Here is a 20708-nt window from a genome sequence, read left to right on the forward strand (position 1 = left end):
CAAAATATATGTCTATACATCAGGAGGCAGGCTCAGACGGTGTTAGGCCCAGTATGGATTGCATGTGATTGCACAAAGGTTAGAAAGGGTACCGTATCCCTGGATAACATGTATGGATAGCGTACACATTCAAAATATATGTCTCAGGAGGCAGGCTCAGACGGTGTTAGGCCCAGTATGGATTGCACGTGATTGCACAAAGGTTAGAAAGGGTACCGTATCCCCAGATAACATGTATGGATAGCGTACACATTCAAAATATATGTCTCAGGAGGCAGGCTCAGACGGTGTTAGGCCCAGTATGGATTGCACGTGATTGCACAAAGGTTAGAAAGGGTACCGTATCCCCGGATAACATGTATGGATAGCGTACACATTCAAAATACACTCACTGGCCACTTTATTAGGTACACCATGCTAGTAAGGGGTTGGACCCCCTTTTGCCTTCAGAACTGCCTCAATTCTTCGTGGCAGAGATTCAACAAGGTGCTGGAAGCATTCCTCAGAGATTTTGGACCATATTGACATGATGGCATCACACAGTTGGCGCAGATTTGTCGGCTGCACATCCCTGATGCGAATCTCCCGTTCCACCACATCCCAAAGATGCTCTATTGGATTGAGATCTGGTGACTGAGGAGGCCATTTGAGTACAGTAAACTCATTGTCATGTTCAAGAAACCAATCTGAGATGATTCGAGCTTTATGACATGGCGCATTATCCTGCTGAAAGTAGCCATCAGATGTTGGGTACATTGTGGTCATAAAGGGATGGACATGGTCAGCAACAATACTCAGGTAGGCTGTGGCGTTGCAACGATGCTCAATTGGTACCAAGGGGCCCAAAGAGTGCCAAGAAAAAATTCCCCACACCATGACACCACCACCACCAGCCTGAACCGTTGATACAAGGCAGGATGGATCCATGCTTTCATGTTGTTTACGCCAAATTCTGACCCTACCATCCGAATGTCGCAGCAGAAATCGAGACTCATCAGACCAGGCAACGTTTTTCCAATCTTCTACTGTCCAATTTCGATGAGCTTGTGCAAATTGTAGCCTCAGTTTCCTGTTCTTAGCTGAGAGGAGTGGTACCCAGTGTGGTCTTCTGCTGCTGTAGCCCATCTGCCTCAAAGTTCGACGCACTGTGCGTTCAGAGATGCTCTTCTGCCTACCTTGGTTGTAACGGGTGGCAATTTGAGTCACTGTTGCCTTTCTATCAGCTCGAACCAGTCTGCCCATTCTCCTTTGACCTCTGGCATCAACATGGCATTTCCGGCCACAGAACTGCCGCTCACTGGATTTTTTTTCTTTTTCGGACCATTCTCTGTAAACCCTAGAGATGGTTGTGCGTGAAAATCCCAGTAGATCAGCAGTTTCTGAAATTCTCAGACCAGCCCTTCTGGCACCAACAATCATGCCACGTTCAAAGGCACTCAAATCACCTTTCTTCCCCATACTGATGCTCGGTTTGAACTGCAGGAGATTGTCTTGACCATGTCTACATGCCTAAATGCACTGAGTTGCCGCCATGTGATTGGCTGATTAGAAATTAAGTCTTAACACACAGTTGGACAGGTGTACCTAATAAAGTGGCCAGTGAGTGTATATGTCTATACATCAGGAGGCAGGCTCAGACGGTGTTAGGCCCAGTATGGATTGCACGTGATTGCACAAAGGTTAGAAAGGGTACCGTATCCCCGGATAACATGTATGGATAGCGTACACATTCAAAATATATGTCTCAGGAGGCAGGCTCAGACGGTGTTAGGCCCAGTATGGATTGCACGTGATTGCACAAAGGTTAGAAAGGGTACTGCATCCCCGGATAACATGTATGGATAGCGTACACATTCAAAATATATGTCTATACATCAGGAGGCAGGCTCAGACGGTGTTAGGCCCAGTATGGATTGCACGTGATTGCACAAAGGTTAGAAAGGGTACCGTATCCCCGGATAACATGTATGGATAGCGTACACATTCGAAATATATGTCTATACATCAGGAGGCAGGCTCAGACGGCGTCAGGCACAGTATGGATTTGACGGCCCAGATTACACAGCGGAGGAGCAGGGAGAGGTAAAGATTGCAAATGCTGGGGCCCTGCCCAAGCAAGGGGGACCCACTCGTGGGCGTCGGTACTGGCACTGGGCCCCTCATAGTACAGCGGTGTGTCTGACGGCGGGTGTGCACCACCACCGTCAGAGACACTTGATTGCACTATGAGGGACCCTGTGCCAGTGCCCACGCCCAAGAGTCGGCCTACCCACCTGTCCAGGGCAACGGCACTCGCACGGTGTCGTGCGCTAGGTGATGACCCCGGCAATGGGGGGGGAGGCAGCACAGTTAGGGAGTTTTAGAAAGTGGCATATGTTGATGTTGGACATTCAGCTGATGCAAAAGGCGAAATAGGTGAAGTCCCAGGAAGAGGTGGACCAAAACAAGCCATTTTTCTGTCACCCTATGTGTCATCAGGGGAAGGTGGGACAAAATCCTTGGAAACCCATGCATGGTTCATTTTAATGACGGTTAGATCATCCACATTTTGGGTTGACAGACGGGTCCTTTTTTCTGTCAGGATTGATCCAGCTGCACTGAAGACTCTTTCCGATAGCACACTTGCAGCTGGGCAAGCGAGCTCCTGTAAGGCATATTGGGCCAATTCAGGCCAGGTGTCCAGTTTAGCGGCCCAATAGTCAAAGGGGAATGACCTGTGTGGGAGAACATCGATATGGGAGGAAAAGTAGTTTGTAACCATAGTTGACAACTGCTGTCTCCTGTCACTTTCCATCGATGCAGTATTACCAGTTGTGTGAGCGGTATTTGAAAAATCAGTCCACAACATTGTCATGAAACCCCTGTCTCCAACGCCACTTCTGCTGTGTGCACCACGAACACCTCTGCCAAGCTGCCCCCGGCCCGTACGGCTCGTGTGAGAACCATCACCGCTGCTGTGTGCTGGGAATGCCTCAAGCAACCGATTTACCAGAGTTGCTTGTTTATTAGCCAATATTAGGTCAAGGTTCTCCTGTGGCATGATGTTTTGTAATTTGCCTTTATAGCGTGGATCCAGGATGCTGGCCAACCAGTAGTCGTCATCGTTCATCATTTTGGCAATGCGGGGGTCCCTTTTTAGGATCCGCAAGGCATAATCTGACATGTGGGCCAATGTTCCCGGTGTCAATGATGCACTGCGAGTGCTGGTTGGAGGAGCACTTTCTGGCAAATCCACATCCCTCCAGTCACGCACAAACCCTGTACCAGACCTTGCCACGCCAACATTTTCACTTGCCCCACGAGATGCAGACGCCTGCTCCTTAAGGTGCGTCAAAGTTTGCATGAGCAGGCGCATAAGTGGGATGCTCATGCTTAGGATGGCGTCGTCTGCGCTTACCAGCCGTGTGCATTCCTCAAAACACTGATGGACTTTACAGAGGTCTTTCAGCTTCGACCACTGCACACCTGTCAACTCCATGTCTGCTCTCAAAGTGCCTGGCCATGTATCCTCCCACAAATGCATTATGGCCTGCCTCTGCTCGCACAGCCGCTCCACCATGTGCAGGGTGGAGTTCCACCTTGTTGCAATGTCGATAATGAGGCGGTGGTTGGGAAGGTGGAGCAATCGCCGCAGCTTCTGCATACGAACGGAGTGTACAGGCGACCGGCGGATGTGCGCGCACAGTCTTCGCACCTTCTGGAGCAGGGCTGTTAACTCCGGATAATTTTTGAGGAAGCACTGCACCACCAGGTTCAAGGTGTGAGCCAAGCAAGGTATGTGGCTGAGTTTTGAAAGGGCTATGGCTGCCACAAAATTACGGCCGTTATCACTAACTACCTTGCCTGCCTCAAGATGTACACTGCCCAGCCATGACTCAGTTTGTCGCTGAAAGTACTCGGCCAGCACCTCGGCGGTATGTCTGTCGCCCAAACACATCATCTGCAACACAGCCTGCTGACGCTTTCCACTAGCTGCTCGATAGGGGGACACATCGTGTGCAACAGTGGCAGCTGCAGATGGAGTGCTCGTACGACTGCGCTCTGTGGACGAGCTTTCGCTTCTGGAGGAGGAGGAGGAGGAGGGTGGAACGCCTACAGCCAACTGTTTCCTATACCGTGGGCTAGGCAGCACTGTCCCACCACCGCTGTCCCCTGTGGACCCTGCATCCACCACATTAACCCAGTGCGCAGTGATGGACACGTAACGGCCCTGGCCATGCCGACTGGACCATGCATCAATTGTGAGGTGCACCTTTCCGCTCACTGACTGCTTGAGTGCATGGACAATGCGGTCTTTCACATGATGGTGGAGGGCTGGGATGGCTTTGTGAGAGAAGAAGTGGCGACTGGGTAGGTCATAGCGTGGTACTGCATAGGCCATGAGTTCGCGGAAAGCTGTGCTTTCCACCAACCGAAAGGGCATCATCTCAAACGAGATTAGCTTGGCAATGTGGGCGTTCAAACCCAGTGTACGCGGATGAGAGACTGAGTACTTTCTTGACCTACTCATAGTGTCTGGGAGGGTGAGCTGGACTTGAGAGCTGCATATGGTGGAAGTAGCGGTGGACAGGGCGGACTGAGAGAGGGTTGATGATGGTGATGGAGTTGGTGTTCTTTCTGATGGCCTAGAATCAGTCTTCCGTTGATATAACAGTGGGATTCCCTGACTGCTGTGGCCTTGCAACGACACCTCAACATTTGCTGCTGTGCTAACCGGTGGGCTTACAGTGGGGGAAACAATGTAGCGTTGCTGACTACCTTCGTTGTGATCAGTTGCACATGTGGCACTTGAGGTTTGGTGTTGTGTCCACGCTTGCAAGTGCATGCTGGTTAAATGTCTAAGCATGCAACTGGTATTCAAATTTTTCAGATTTTTCCCTCGGCTAAAGGTCTTTGCGCACTTCTTACAGATAACCTTGGCCTGATCATGAGGATTTTGTTCAAAAAAGTACCACACTGCACTCTTCCTACTTTGGCAGACATTTTGCGGCCTAGCACGCTGTGATCTTTTGACCCTCTGGACAAGCTGTCCAGCAACTCTTTTGATGTTTGGAACCTGTCTTTGGAGTGCTCCGGGTCTGCCAGATAACAGCTGTTGTGATGTCGATGTCTGCTGTGGATGCTCCTCATCTGAGCTATTGGAAGCAGCACCCTCTTCCCCCAATGGATGCCAATCTGGGTCAACAACTGGGTCATCCATCACCTCCTCTTCTATGTCATGTGCACCTTCCTCTGTGTCACCGTGTATGGTGGTATAGTGTGCGGGAAGGGGCACCTGAGTCTCATCAGGGTCATAATCTGGCTCTGTACACTGCGAGGACAATGTAGTGCTCTGAGTGAATGTACCAGCAGAATCATCCATCAGCGGCTGTGCATCAGTGCAATCCATGTCAGATTCATCTTGGCCTGGTTAATTCACCATTTGACTTAATAATCCAGGCATGGTATGTGAAAACAGCTCCATGGAGTAATCAGTAGTATGGCCTGCGTCATCCTTCAATCTTGGTTGGGGTGAAGGACACAAGGAAAGGTGTGGTTCATGAACATGAGCCTCCAATGACGACTCGGTGCTTTTACTTTTTACAACTGAAGAAGAGGAGGCGATAGAGCTGGAGGCTGAGTCAGCAATGTAAGACAAAACTTTTTCCTGATGCTCTGGCTTTAAAAGCGGTTTGCCAACTCCTAGAAAACTAAGCGTTCGAGGCCTTATGTAGCCAGACGATGACGCAGGCTCAACACCTCCTGCATTCGGTCCTATTTTGCTCTTGCCACTACCATCAGATCCACCACCAACACCATCATTACCAGCTGCCAACCCCCGCCCAATTCCACGGCCTCTTCCACCAGCCTTCCTCATTTTTGGTAGAAATGTAGACAAAATCCAACAAACTATATAGTATGTAAAACAAGGTACAAGGTGTCTATAGGACAGGGGAGATTTTGAATTTCTGCACACACTTTTGGACACTGGACACTTTTGGATTGTGTGAGGCCCACTGATATCTGAGCGCTATGTGACAGGCTCGATGGCACAGCTGTGACCTAAGGGACTAGAGGATAAGTGAGATTTTGAATCTCTCCACACACTTTTGGACACTGGACACTTTTGGATTGTGTGAGGGCCACTGATATCTGAGCGCTATGTGACAGGCTCGATGGCACAGCTGTGACCTAAGTGACTAGAGGATAAGGGAGATTTTGAATCTCTGCACACACTTTTGGATACTGGACACTTTTGGATTGTGTGAGGCCCAATGAATATCTGAGCGCTATGTGACAGGCTCGATGGCACAGCTGTGACAAAAGTGACTAGAGGATAAGGGAGATTTTGAATCTCTGCACACACTTTTGGACACTGGACACTTTTGGATTGTGTGAGGCCCACTGATATCTGAGCGCTATGTGACAGGCTCGATGGCACAGCTGTGACCTAAGTGACTAGAGGATAAGGGAGATTTTGAATCTCTGCACACACTTTTGGACACTGGACACTTTTGGATTGTGTGAGGCCCAATGAATATCTGAGCGCTATGTGACAGGCTCGATGGCACAGATGTGACAAAAGTGACTAGAGGATAAGGGAGATTTTGAATCTCTGCACACACTTTTGGACACTGGACACTTTTGGATTGTGTGAGGCCCAATGAATATCTGAGCGCTATGTGACAGGCTCGATGGCACAGCTGTGACAAAAGTGACTAGAGGATAAGGGAGATTTTGAATCTCTGCACACACTTTTGGACACTGGACACTTTTGGATTGTGTGAGGCCCAATGAATATCTGAGCGCTATGTGACAGGCTCAATGGCACAGCTGTGACCTAAGGGACTAGAGGATAAGTGAGATTTTGAATCTCTCCACACACTTTTGGACACTGGACACTTTTGGATTGTGTGAGGGCCACTGATATCTGAGCGCTATGTGACAGGCTCGATGGCACAGCTGTGACCTAAGTGACTAGAGGATAAGGGAGATTTTGAATCTCTGCACACACTTTTGGATACTGGACACTTTTGGATTGTGTGAGGCCCAATGAATATCTGAGCGCTATGTGACAGGCTCGATGGCACAGCTGTGACAAAAGTGACTAGAGGATAAGGGAGATTTTGAATCTCTGCACACACTTTTGGACACTGGACACTTTTGGATTGTGTGAGGCCCACTGATATCTGAGCGCTATGTGACAGGCTCGATGGCACAGCTGTGACCTAAGTGACTAGAGGATAAGGGAGATTTTGAATCTCTGCACACACTTTTGGACACTGGACACTTTTGGATTGTGTGAGGCCCAATGAATATCTGAGTGCTATGTGACAGGCTCGATGGCACAGATGTGACAAAAGTGACTAGAGGATAAGGGAGATTTTGAATCTCTGCACACACTTTTGGACACTGGACACTTTTGGATTGTGTGAGGCCCAATGAATATCTGAGCGCTATGTGACAGGCTCGATGGCACAGCTGTGACAAAAGTGACTAGAGGATAAGGGAGATTTTGAATCTCTGCACACACTTTTGGACACTGGACACTTTTGGATTGTGTGAGGCCCAATGAATATCTGAGCGCTATGTGACAGGCACGATGGCACAGCTGTGACAAAAGTGACTAGAGGATAAGGGAGATTTTGAATCTCTGCACACACTTTTGGACACTGGACACTTTTGGATTGTGTGAGGCCCAATGAATATCTGAGCGCTATGTCACAGGCTCGATGGCACAGCTGTGACAAAAGTGACTAGAGGATAAGGGAGATTTTGAATCTCTGCACACACTTTTGGACACTGGACACTTTTGGATTGTGTGAGGCCCAATGAATATCTGAGCGCTATGTGACAGGCTCGATGGCACAGCTGTGACAAAAGTGACTAGAGGATAAGGGAGATTTTGAATCTCTGCACACACTTTTGGACACTGGACACTTTTGGATTGTGTGAGGCCCACTGATATCTGAGCGCTATGTGACATGCTCGATGGCACAGCTGTGACCTAAGTGACTAGAGGATAAGGGAGATTTTGAATCTCTGCACACACTTTTGGACACTGGACACTTTTGGATTGTGTGAGGCCCAATGAATATCTGAGCGCTATGTGACAGGCTCGATGGCACAGCTGTGACAAAAGTGACTAGAGGATAAGGGAGATTTTGAATCTCTGCACACACTTTTGGACACTGGACACTTTTGGATTGTGTGAGGCCCACTGATATCTGAGCGCTATGTGACAGGCTCGATGGCACAGCTGTGACCTAAGTGACTAGAGGATAAGGGAGATTTTGAATCTCTGCACACACTTTTGGACACTGGACACTTTTGGATTGTGTGAGGCCCAATGAATATCTGAGCGCTATGTGACAGGCTCGATGGCACAGCTGTGACCAAAGTGACTAGAGGATAAGGGAGATTGGATTGCTTTTAAAAAAGCAGTTTGCGGAGCAGTGGGTAAACAGCAATGCCAGCCTGTTAGGAAGCCTTAGAAGGCAGCCCAACAACCAACACCACTGATACACCACTATATAGCCTCCCCTTGCACTGCACACACAGTGACTGGTGTGTTGTGCAGGCCAAATCGCTAGCAGCAGAAGCAGTTTTTTTGTCTTCTTCCCTGCCTAACGCTCTCCCTACAGAATCAGCAGCAACCTCTCCCTATGCTAAGATTGGCAGAAGTAAGATGGCGGTCGGCGTGCACGCCCTTTTATACCCCCTGTGACGCCCACCAAAGCAAGCCAATCACTTGCATGCCCTTCTGAAAGATGGTGGTGACCCCTGCCTATGTCATCACGTTGCCCACAGTGTCCGTGGATCCTGATTGGTTGAAAAAGAGCGCAAAACAAACTTTTGAAACGCGACTTTGGCGCGTAAGTCGCCGACCTCGTGGCCGACCTCATCCTAGGGTCGGGTTTCGTTTCATGAAACCCGACTTTGCCAAAAGTCGGCGACTTTTGAAATTTTTCGGCCCGTTTCGCTCAACTCTACTCACCAGCAATCATGTAGCAACTCACCAGCGATCCTGACAAGTTGATATCGTTGTCGGGATCGCTCGTGAGTCTCTATGTGTGACGGGGCCCTAAGACTAGCAGAATCATAGGTCCCAGAACTGCACTAATTAAACACACAGAAGGCAAAGCAAGGCTTCAAGCAGATTAACACTGTTGTCCAGCAAGGAATGGGAGACAGGTGTAGGTTAATAAAAGGTGATTCAATCACATGACCCAAGAAAAACCCAGCACCAGGGGAAAAAGACCAGCAGAATCACCTGACCCAAGACAAACCCAGCACCAGGGGAAAAAGTCCAGCAGCCAGAACACTACAAGAAAATGGCTGATAGTCACAAACTGAACAGATTCTAACATCTCAATCTGCGCCAGCGAAGCCAGAGGCGGACATTTCTCTAAGGCTGTGGGCTTCAGGGAAATGGCCACCGGATGCCATGCATGCACAGATTGAGATCTCGGCTGGGCTGTGATCCCGATCTGCACATGTACTGCCTCCAGCGGCCACAGCTTTAGGTAAATGGCCACCGGGAAACCAATGATGCACTGCGCTATGCTCACCGCCGACACCAGGCCTGCAGTATCGCCACAATTCTGCCACCGGCATCCTGAGGAAGGGACCCTGCTCCATGCAATGCACTGGGCCAGCAGCATCACAGTGCTGAGATACCCCCTCCACCTACCCAGGGCCCGCAGCAATGCCCCACTTCTTCCACCACGAGCTTCCTGAGGAAGGGATAATGCCTCCTGTGACCCTGTTACACCGCCGAAGGGCCCCAGTGACTTGACATTTGAATGATCAGTTGCATTTTTTAATGCCATTCATTTGGAGTATAATGTATTCTATTACTTTTTATATTTAAATGGGGGAAGAAAAAAGTAAACAACTTTATTTTTCAGGTTGCTAAATGAGGCTACTTTCACACTTGCGTTTTTTGCGCTGCGTACGCAGTGCAAACGCGCATAAGACACGCATCATGCGTTTTTATGCGTTTTCATGTTTTTTTGCGCATGGTTTTTACAAAAAAACACATGCTTTTTTTGCGCTGACGTGCGCATGACCATGCGCATGTCAGCACTCCCATAGACTATATTGTTGTTTTGGGTGAATTTTGTGCGCATTGCGTGCGCATGCGTTTTTTTGAGACAGGTCGGACGCACGAAAAATGCAACAGGATGCATTTTGTGCACCCGAGCGCACACTACAAAAAAACACATGCGTATACAAACGTGTACAAACGCATGACTATGCGCACCCATGTTAAGTATAGGGAAAAAAACGCATGCGCATGTATGCGCAAAAACGCAGAGCAAAAAAACGCAAGTGTGAAACCAGCCTTAAAGGGGTATTTTTAAGTTATATTTCGAGCAGCTCAGAGCTCTGCAGTCTATTTACAGTCTCCTTCCTTCCATGTTTCTGGCGGGGCAGGCATTCCTTGTTTGACAGCTTAGGTGAATAGTATAACTGTAGTATTAGTAAAACTATAAAGAGATAATAACAAGCACACCTCTCAGGACACTTGAGAAGTGAGCCATTATTAGTAGACCTGTTTTGGAATCAGATAATTTTGCATGACTTGTAACAGCATCTCTTCAGAAGATGTGAGGGAGCTTAGCAGCTAACTGCTGTATAGAAATCAGTGGTATGGAGAGAGCTGACTGGTATGTTAAGAGTTAACCCTTTTTTTGGAATGTAACTACTATGCACTCTTGACCAGTGTCTGGAGGTCAAGTTCCATGAAACCAACATGTACATTATAAAAGATAAAAGTTGCCATTGCAGGAGAATTGAATTGGAAATTATAGCAAATTAAGAACTTGAGAATACAACTTTGGAAAGTTGTTTAACCGGAGTCCATCTGCACATTGTTAAATGAGCAGTATTGATATTTGCTCCAAAAATTTATGTTGAAGCAGGATTTCCAGTGATTCCATTAAGGCCATGTGTATGTGGCACACAACAAGAAGGGTTTAACCACTTAACTGAAAGGTCAATTAGAAATTTTTTGAAATTTAGAAAGGATGTGAGTAATAGCATCTGACGTCCATGCGATCAGGTTCATCCTGTCTTGTCACACGGCACACCTTGATAGGCCTGTCCCTTAGGTTCTGGAGGTGCGTAGTAGAAGGAGGGATATGGTAATGGGTTGACAGTGACAAAGAGAAGCCAGAAAACCGTGCTGTCTGATTTCTATTACTCCTGCACTGATTAGCAGCACTGCACCTTCATATTACACCTTCTGATTAGCAGCACTTCACCTTCACCTTCCGACCGCATCACTCAACTGAAACTGCCCTAACTAAAGTCACCAACGACCTACTACCTGCCAAGAGCAAGCGACACTACTCTGTTCTCCTCCTCCTGAACCTGTCTTCTGCCTTTGATACTGTGGACCATTCCCTCTTGCTGCAGATTCTCTCATCTCTTGGCATCACAGACTTGGACCTATCTTGGATCTCATCATATCTAACAGACCGGCCATTCAGCATCTCCCTCTCCCATACCACCTCCTCACCTCGCCCCCGTCTGTCGGTGTTCCCCAAGGCTCAGTTCTCGGACCCCTACTCTTCTCCATCTACACCTTCGGCCTGGGACAGCTCATAGAATCCCACGGTTTACAATATCATCTCTATGCCGATGACACGCAGATCTACCTATCTGGACCTGACCTCATTTCCTTACTGACCAAAATCCCACAATGTCTGTTTGCTATTTCATCTTTCTTTTCTGCTTGCTTTTTTTTTTAAAACTGAACATGGACAAAACAGAATTATTCATCTTTCCCCCACCTCACTCTACCCCTCCACACAACTTATCCATCAATGTCAATGGCTGCTCACTTTCCCCACTCCCGCACGCTCGGTGCCTCGGGTGATCCTCGTCTCTGTCCTCTCTTTCAAGCCACATATCCAAGCCCTTGCCTCCTCCTGTCGATTCCAACTCAAAAACATTTCCCGGATCCACACATTCCTTGACCATGAAAGCACAAAAACACTAGTGCTTGCCCTTACCATCTCCCGCCTCGACTACTGCAGCCTCCTAATCTCTGGCCTCCCCTCTAGCACCACTCCAATCCATCCTAAACTCTGCTGCCCGACTAATCCACCTGTCTCCCCGTTATTCCCCAGCCTCTCCTCTCTGTCAGGCACTTCATTTGCTTCCTATTGCGCAGAGGCTAAAGTTCAAAACCCTAACAATGACATACAAAGCCATTCACAACCTGTATCCTCCACACATCTGTGACATGGTCTCCCGGTACCTACCTACACGCAACCTTTGATCCTCTCAAGATCTCCTTCTCTACTCCCCTCTTATCTCTTCCTCCCACAACCGCATACAAGACTTCTACCGTGCTTCCCCTATACTCTGGAACTCTTTACCCCAACACATCATGCTCTCGCCTACCACGGAAACCTTCAAAAGGAACCTGAAGACCCACCTCTTCCATCAAGCCTACAACCTGCATCGATCCTCACTCTGCTGAACCACTGCATGACCAATTTTACCCTCTCCTAGTGTATCCTCACCCATCCCCTGTAGACTGTGAGCACTCGTGCACAGGGTCCTCTCTCATTCTGTACTTGTGAGTGCCTTGTTTTCCTCATTTTTATTGTACTTGTTTATATTTGCCCCGCTCACATGTAAAGCGCCATGGAATAAATGGCGCTATAAAAATGTATAATAATAATAATATTAAACAGTGCAAGTTTCTGCTGGCAGTGCAGGGGTTAATCTGTTCTGCTGAGAGCTCCTGGAGGCTTTTCTGCTTTGATGCTCTCAGCTGTTCAGTGTTTGCCACTCCCCTCTGCTATATATACTTGCCTTTGGCAAGCAGGCATTGCCAGAGTCAGTTCTATATTGCCTGTTTTGGGAGCTGGAGGTACTAGTTGTTTGAGGATTCGTTTTGGAATGTTTTTCAGGAGATTGTTGCGGGGTGATTTGTCTGTGTGTATACACTTATCCTATCCTATTTGGTTTGTCCTCCCTTTACTTCCCAGTGTTCCACTCTGTTGTTTGTGTGTGCATATTTGTATGATTGGTATTTTCATTTATTCTTGCACGTCTTCCCTTGTTAGTCTGGTTTTGAGTATTCATATACAGAACAACTTCCCACTTCCCTGGGTTGAGCAGGAGACAGAAAAGGGTTGATACAGAAGTTCAGTAAGGCACATGGCACCGGCGTCTTCACTATCAGAAGTAAGTAGGAGAGCAAGGATAGCTAGGACACCCCTAGCTTTAGGGATAGGGAAGAAGCCCTTAGCCCTGGGAAATCTTGCTTCTTAGCCGTGACAGCATGCTTCAGAGGAAGATTCTGTGACATGTGGCAAGAGTGGACCCTCTGGGTCGCGGTACCAAAGCTCCCAGGGGTGAGCTGACCAGGTGGTGCCGACCCCTATACAGAGACCGATAGGAGCAGGCCAGAGGGAGTCGAATACCGCAACAGCTGATACTAAGAGGGACGGCTCAGTGTGAACGAGATAGCCCAACCGGGCCTGAGGGTATGAGGCTAGCAAGGTGGAGGCTCAGGCAGACGGAAGGGAATAAGGATTTGGTGGGGCAGGGGACTAGACAGGGAGGCACACCAAGCAGGGATCAGGGGCAACTGGAGTCAGGAGCGACCGGAGTCAGGAGAGACCGGAGTCAGGGGCGACCGGAGTCAGGAGCGACTGGAGTCAGAGCAACTGGGGTCAGAAGTGACTGGAGTCAGGAGGGACAGGATGGGGCCAGAGTACTGTACAGGATGAACACGATAATCAGGCACCTCCATGAGGGAGGAGCCGGCTGATATACCCTGTGCTGTAGCTTGATTGGAGATCGCTCCAAAGGGATGGTGCAGAAGGGGTTAAGGGGAGAGAAGAGCGCGTGCCCGCGGCTTAAGGCGCATACCCAGAACAGGAGCAGGACAGGAAGGAGAACTATCCTGCTGGATCCCCGGGCTGCAGGACGGGAGGCTGTGGTCGCATCGCAGCGGCAGGAGCGGTGAGCCGGGGAGAGACCCTGGGAGCAGCAGCAGGGGGAGCGGGGCCCTGCATGACAGCGTGCGCCGGTACCGACCTGACAGACGGCGCCAGCATGACAGGGAGCGCTGGCACCGGCCTGACAGGTGGCGCCGGCATAACAGATTCTAACCCCTTCACATGATATGTAACAGCATGTAATACTTCGGGCCGCAGTGTGTGAAGTAGGCTACTAAGCCAAGCATGCACTTTATCTGGTAGAAGCCGGCTATGTAATATAAGCAGTATCTTACTGTAAAATAAGTGACCAGAACCAATTGCTGTTGTTTCACCATTTAAATGCTGTTGTCAATCACTGGCAATGGCATGTAAATGACCTGATTTCTGGTGCTCATGCACACCAGCTCCCATTGTTCACTCACACGCAATTACGGGGTGGTGATAGGTTGCCAAAGCAGTTGGGGGCCTCTTGAAGACCTCCATAGCTGTCATTTTTATCCTTCTGTGAAGTCCACTCTGTCTCAGCTTCAAAAAAGAACAAAATCTTCTCTAGTTCATAAAGCAAGTACACAAGTCCTCTTACAGAACTTAAAGAAAAACATATTAAAAACATTAAAGCACCGCTCCAGCAGTAAAATAAAATGGTGGAGTGGCGTTTTAAGAAACACAAAGCCACATAAAAATTACAGATGGCAACAGTATGCAGTCTTTGTGCTGTCCGTGGTTAGCATTGTAATGTATAAGAGACGCTTTTTAATTTTGTTTTCACATGTGAAAAAACACTGATAGTAACAACTGTCACACTCAAACACTGATGAAAATCATATCCAAAAAACTTTATGAAACCTTGACCGCTTTTTGCTTACGTGAAAATTAGACTCATTCAGGTGTCAGTGATGTTTCACATATATGAAAAAACAGATCAATTTTCATCATTGTGCTGGATCTGACTTTCATCAGTGTGTGATCAATGTGTCCTTTTTTACCATCAGCGATTTTCTCATTTGCTTAGAAAAATGAAAGAAAAATTACAAAGCTTCTCCTGTCCACTATAATGTTAAAAACAGATAGCACATGGATACAATTCAAGTGCTGTCCATGATTTTCAGGTAACCATACACTTGTATGTGAGATTTTTTTCCTCGACATGCTTCAATAGCACACACAGTCAGCAAAATACAAGCAATAGCATCATAAATTACAATGAGTAGCTGCTCTATCTGTCAAGATGGCAGAACACATATGTAATTTACAGAGGTCGGAATTAGGCCTAAGTCTCAAAATCACTCCTAAACCCCAAAATCTCACTGTATTATTAACATTTCACTTGCTGATTATTACATGCAAAACAGAATGTGGGGTCAGATTCACAGAATAATTAATTATCAGTGAGGAAATTGTGCTTGTTTTACTATTTTGAAAGCAATCCGAAAAACTTTGGTACCGGGGTCTCAAAATACAGATTGACGACCTGTATATTTAGATTACTTTAGTCCTGATAAAGAGTTAGGGTGCTTTCACATTGCGCTTCTCTCCACATTCAGGGGTCCGAAACCCCCTGTGAAACGGGATTCAGATGTATATGCTGACAAGGCCATAGACTATAAGTGTGCCGGCAGAGCGAACGTGAGCTCTGATGTACATTATTTTTGGGCACATACATCTACTGGGGGTGGAGACCCAAGCTTAGTCTACTATGTCTGTGTGTCTGCCTCCAGTAGGCGTATATGCCTGAAAATGATGCACGACAGAGAGCACGTTCACTCTGCTGGCACCATTACAGTCTATGGCCCGCCGGTGCATACGCATCCTGTTTTGCAGGGTGGGTCGGACACAAGTCTTGATGGGACCCACAAATGTGGAGAAAAGCACAACATTAAAGCACCCTTAGAATTTTTTTAATAAAATTCTTGAGCTGTGAGGTGTAGATTGATCATAAAGTGAATCCATTCTAGTTAATAAGAAATGCAAAGTTAAAATGACTATATAGTTGATATTTTTATGCCTTTATTTAAATAGACTATTTTGTTAAACAGCATTTATACATACAGCAATCTATCAAAAAATCTATTTTTTAGACATCTTACCAAGTGTTGCTATTGCTTGTGATACAGCTTTAATATCTGCTGAAAAAAGGGTTTCACCAGATCTAGTGATAAAATAAGGGTTACATAGATTAGAGCATGAGTATTTTATGTATATTACATAAATCAATATTAAGGCAATTACAAGCATGATCTTCACTTACTTGCGACTTTAGACATTCACAAAAAAATAGAATTGAATTCTTCTTTTAGCAGTGCCGGCTATTGAGGTGAGAGACTCGAGCGAGTTTCTAGCATTGCACTCGCAAGTGTGACCCCAGCCTAACATCTAGCCTTCCAGTCATTCATTTGTAGCTTATTTGATGCTTATAATGTTTCTGATTAGCCAATAAAAGCATAACTCGACAATACTTTTGTCTTCTTTGGCAGAAAAATACACACATGTACGGTGCAGAACTATATGGGCACAGGAGTAGTTGTTAATTTTGTATTAATACTGTTATGGTTGTCATTTCATATTATTATAGTTAATATTTTATATCTAGCTTTGATTATAATTTAAATCATTTATACCTATATAATGATTTTTAATAACTGTGTTTTGTATTAGCTTATTATGTCTTGTTCATAAAGCAATGAGACAGGGCGTTGTCTTTCTTTAAAAATTGCTGAAGGCATTGAAAGCTGGATAGAACAAGTTTCATGGAATTTAGTGGAATCCATGATTTATGCCCAATGTTCTTAAAGAGAACCTGTCTTCAGGATTATCCATATTAAAATAAACACATGGCCATAATTGCACTGAAAAACTGTTTCTACAGACACCTTCATTGTAGAACGCTGCAGCCTGGTTTTTGGTAAATCATCATAAGAAGTTTCAACTTCCTAAGCTCCTTGTTCATTGTGTGCAGGATATTTAGTCTGAGATCTCATACTCTGTATCTCCTTTTTTTAAAAAAAAAATTGTTTCTTGGTATGACATACCCTACATTTCATACATGGGGAAAAAAAATCCAAATTAGTTGAAAAAAAGGTTTATTTTTTTCTTACTCTGGGGTTCCCGTACTGAGGGGACAATCAAATTCCCAAGATTGCAGGCCTTCCTAAATATCAAATGTGGTCTGGCAATTTATCAAAAATAAGTTTATTGGTGAACACTTGCATAACATTAGAAATAAATTTTACGGTCACCCCCTATGAAAACAATTTTTAGAACCACAAAGGGGTTCAATAGAGGGCACAGACATAGGTGGGCATACAAAAGATCCCTAAACATTGGTGCAATGGTGACTATAATAAATAAATGTCTCAAGCAGAAAGACATTGGATTTTTAAATTTGACACATTAAGACCAACAGACTTGAATAGCAAGATGGAGCAAATTGCGCTTCAGTGACTGGCAGATACACCCTTGAAAGTTACTATTAATATATATAAAGTACCATTCGTCATCTAAGGACCAACCCTGAAGAAAACCGCTGATTTTCTGAAACGTAGGTGAAGTTTGGTCCTTGTACAGACTCTTACACGCTTCAACAGTGTGACTGTCATGATCCATGCTGGATTGTGACAGATAAGAGCACTTGTAACCTTTTTTTTTCTTTAAACTGGTTGATTAAAGTTAGTTTTGCCCCCGGTGGCCATTAGGGTCATTACTCAGTGGTGTCTTTTGGTCTAGTTTGCCCCCGGTGGTGGTTAGCGTTATTACACAGTAATCACTAACAAGTGTGATTCCGCTGGCTTAACTATAAAGGTGTGTCATGTGCTCTCACTCACTGTTGGTGATATTGGTCATTTCAACCATCCTTGGTGGAGGAAGGAGCTAGAGAGAGTTCCTTGCAGCTCAGTCAGAGTCCTGGTGTGGAAGGAGCCACAGATAGGAGTTCCTTGCAGCTCTGACAAAGCTTGGTGAAGCAGTAGCTATTCAGGAGGAAAGCTGCATTCTGGTGCTGGACTCTGTTGCTGGGAGCAAGAGCGACAGAGCAAAGCTAAGTGGTGTTATCCCTGTTTGTACCTTTCCTTTTGTGTGTTTCAGTGCAGTGGTGGGATTAGTTTCTGCACCATCCATTTCACTAGAAAGGGCTAGGAGCAGGACGAGCTAGGGTTTTTAGGTATCCTGCTCGGCGCCAGGTGTGGAACCTGCATAGGGACTGCCAGGAGTGTAGAGACATGGACTCAGGGGAGTGCAGGAGGTCTCCATGTCCCCGTTCCCTATCGCAGGGCCCTCAATTGTATCGGTTTCCCTGGTGTTTCCCTTTATTATTTAAATTCGCCCTGCTGGAGTGTATCCAGATACATGTATAATTCTGAAATTCGTCTGCTGGAGGCAGTGTATCCGGCTGCACGTTATATTATTTAAATTCGCCATACTGGAGGCGGTGTATCCCGGGTCACGTGTGTCAGAGAAATTCGCCCTGCTGGAGGCGGTGTGTCCAGGCACACGTAACCATCACAGTGACATCACAAAGGTCTTTCTAGCTTCCACCGTCTACCAACTGATCCTTGGAAGAGACGCCTAGAGCGTGTGCCACCAGCCAGGGCACCGCTCTCCCACTCTCTTACATGTAGGCTTGCCTGAAGATTTTATTCATTACCGCCACAAAGTATATTACTTCAGTGCCTTCTCATTTGTGTTGCACTATAAAAGCACAGAGTTCCTCACGACCTGAATGAACATCAGGAGTAGTGTTGAGCGATACCATCCGATATCGTGAAGTATCGGATCGGATTGGATTGGACCGATACCCAAAAAGTATCGGGTATCGACGATTCTGATACCGGAAATGCCTTTCAAGTCAATGGGACAGAAATATCCGAATTAAAAAAAACCCTTTCTTTACTTGCACATCCAGTTCGGAAGGGGGGAAGAGTGTGGGCGGTGCGTGGGCGGACACTGTGCGTGTCTGTGTGTACGGGCCTCTCGGGGGTCTGTGCGGGCCAGACGGGGGTCTGTGCAGGCCTGCCGGGGGTCTGTACCGGCCTGCCGGGGGTCTGTACCGGCTGCCGGGGGTCTGTACGGGACTGCCGGGGGGTCTGTGCGGGCCTGCCGGGGGTCTGTGCGGGCCTGCCGGGGGTCTGTGCGGGCTGTCCGGGGTCTGTGCGGGCCAGCCGGGGGTCTGTACGGGCCTGCCGGGGGTTGTGTGTGCAGGCATTGTCCAATGGGACTACAAGTCCCATCAGGCTATGCCTGCTACAATGACAGTGATTGACACATTAGCCAATGATGAGACAGTAGTAGTCCCATCATCCGGCTAATGTGTTGAATGAAAAAAAAAACATACATACTACATACATACTACATTCATACAACATACATACTTCATATATACTACATTCATACAACATACATACTACATACATACTACATATATACTACATTCATACAACATACATACATAGTACATACTACATACATACTACATACATACAACATACATAAAACATGCTACAGACATACAACATACAAAACATTCATATATTCATACAATACATACATATAGACATACAGTTCATATAACATAGAGTACATACTCACCATCACTTGTCACTTTGATCCCCGAAGCCAGTGTCATCTTTAAAAAATATTAAAATAACAAACAACCGATATACTCCCTGATCCGCAGAAATCCACGAGTGTCCCACGACGATCTCCCGTGGAGAACAGCAGCATCAGCTTATGCCACCGTTCTCTAGGGGCCCCAGGATTACAATGACGGGAGGTAGGTATCCTTCCGCACTGTATTCCTCCGCCACTGTAAAAAAATAGTCCCTAGTCTCACTTTTGGCATTGCTGTGTGAGAAAGTTCCCACGCAGCTTTTGCCATAAAGTGAGACCTGTGAACTATAGTAACCTCTTAGTGATGCACTGCTGGAGATCGTCGTGGGACACTCGTGGATTTCTGCGGATCAGGGAGTATATTGCTTGTTTGTTATTTTAATATTTTTTACAGTGAGATAACACTGGCTTCGGGGATCAAAGTGACAAGTGATGGTGAGTATGTACTCTATGTTATATGTACTGTATGTCTATATGTATGTATGTATTGTATAAATGTATTGCATGCATGGTGCAGCATGGTGGCTCAGTGGTTAGCCTTGCAGCGCTGGAGTCCTGGGTTCGAATCCCACCAAGGACAACATCTGCAAGGAGTTTGTATGTTCTCCACGTGTTTGTGTGGGTTTCCTCCGAGTACTCCGGTTTCCTCCCACATTCCAAAGACATACTGATAGGGAATTTAGATTGTGAGCCCCATCGGGGACAGTGATGATAATGTGTGCAAACTGTAAAGTGCTGCGGAATATGTTAATCTTTATTTTTATATAGCACTATTATTATTATTATTATGTAGTATGTATGTTGTATGAATGTAGTATATATGTAGTATGTATGTAGTATATATGTAGTATGTATGTTGTATGAATGTACTATATATATAGAGTATGTATGTATGCTGTATGAATGTAGTATGTAAGTAGTATGTATGTATGTATGTTGTATGAGTGTAGTATGTATGTTTTGTTTGTTTTTTTACATTCAACACATTAGCCGGATGATGGGACTACTACTGTCCCATCATTGGCTAATGTGTCAATCACTGTCATTGTACAGGCATAGCCCGATGGGACTTGTAGTACCATTGGACGATGCCTGCACACACACAACCCCCGGCAGGCCATACAGACCCCCGGCAGGCCTGTACAGACCCCCGGCAGG

General features: G+C 46.5%; 1 protein-coding gene across 4 annotated transcripts in view; it reads right to left on the minus strand.

Moving 5' to 3' along the window:
• Window positions 1-20708, minus strand: part of LOC141049008 (dihydroxyacetone phosphate acyltransferase-like) — a 414268-nt gene that overhangs the window by 13655 nt on the left and 379905 nt on the right. For 3 of the 4 annotated variants that reach the window (XM_073545096.1, XM_073545099.1, XM_073545095.1), the window contains one exon: window positions 16037-16098. The exons of the other annotated variant lie outside the window; for it this stretch is intronic. In XM_073545096.1, coding sequence (XP_073401197.1) covers window positions 16037-16098 — 62 coding nt within the window. The remainder of the gene's footprint in view (window positions 1-16036; window positions 16099-20708) is intronic. 4 annotated transcript variants of the gene reach the window in all.

This window comes from Dendrobates tinctorius, unplaced genomic scaffold, assembly GCF_039654945.1.
Source record: "Dendrobates tinctorius isolate UK_male_01 unplaced genomic scaffold, ASM3965494v1 ptg000140l, whole genome shotgun sequence".
In the NCBI taxonomy this organism is placed as follows: Eukaryota; Metazoa; Chordata; class Amphibia; order Anura; family Dendrobatidae; genus Dendrobates; species Dendrobates tinctorius.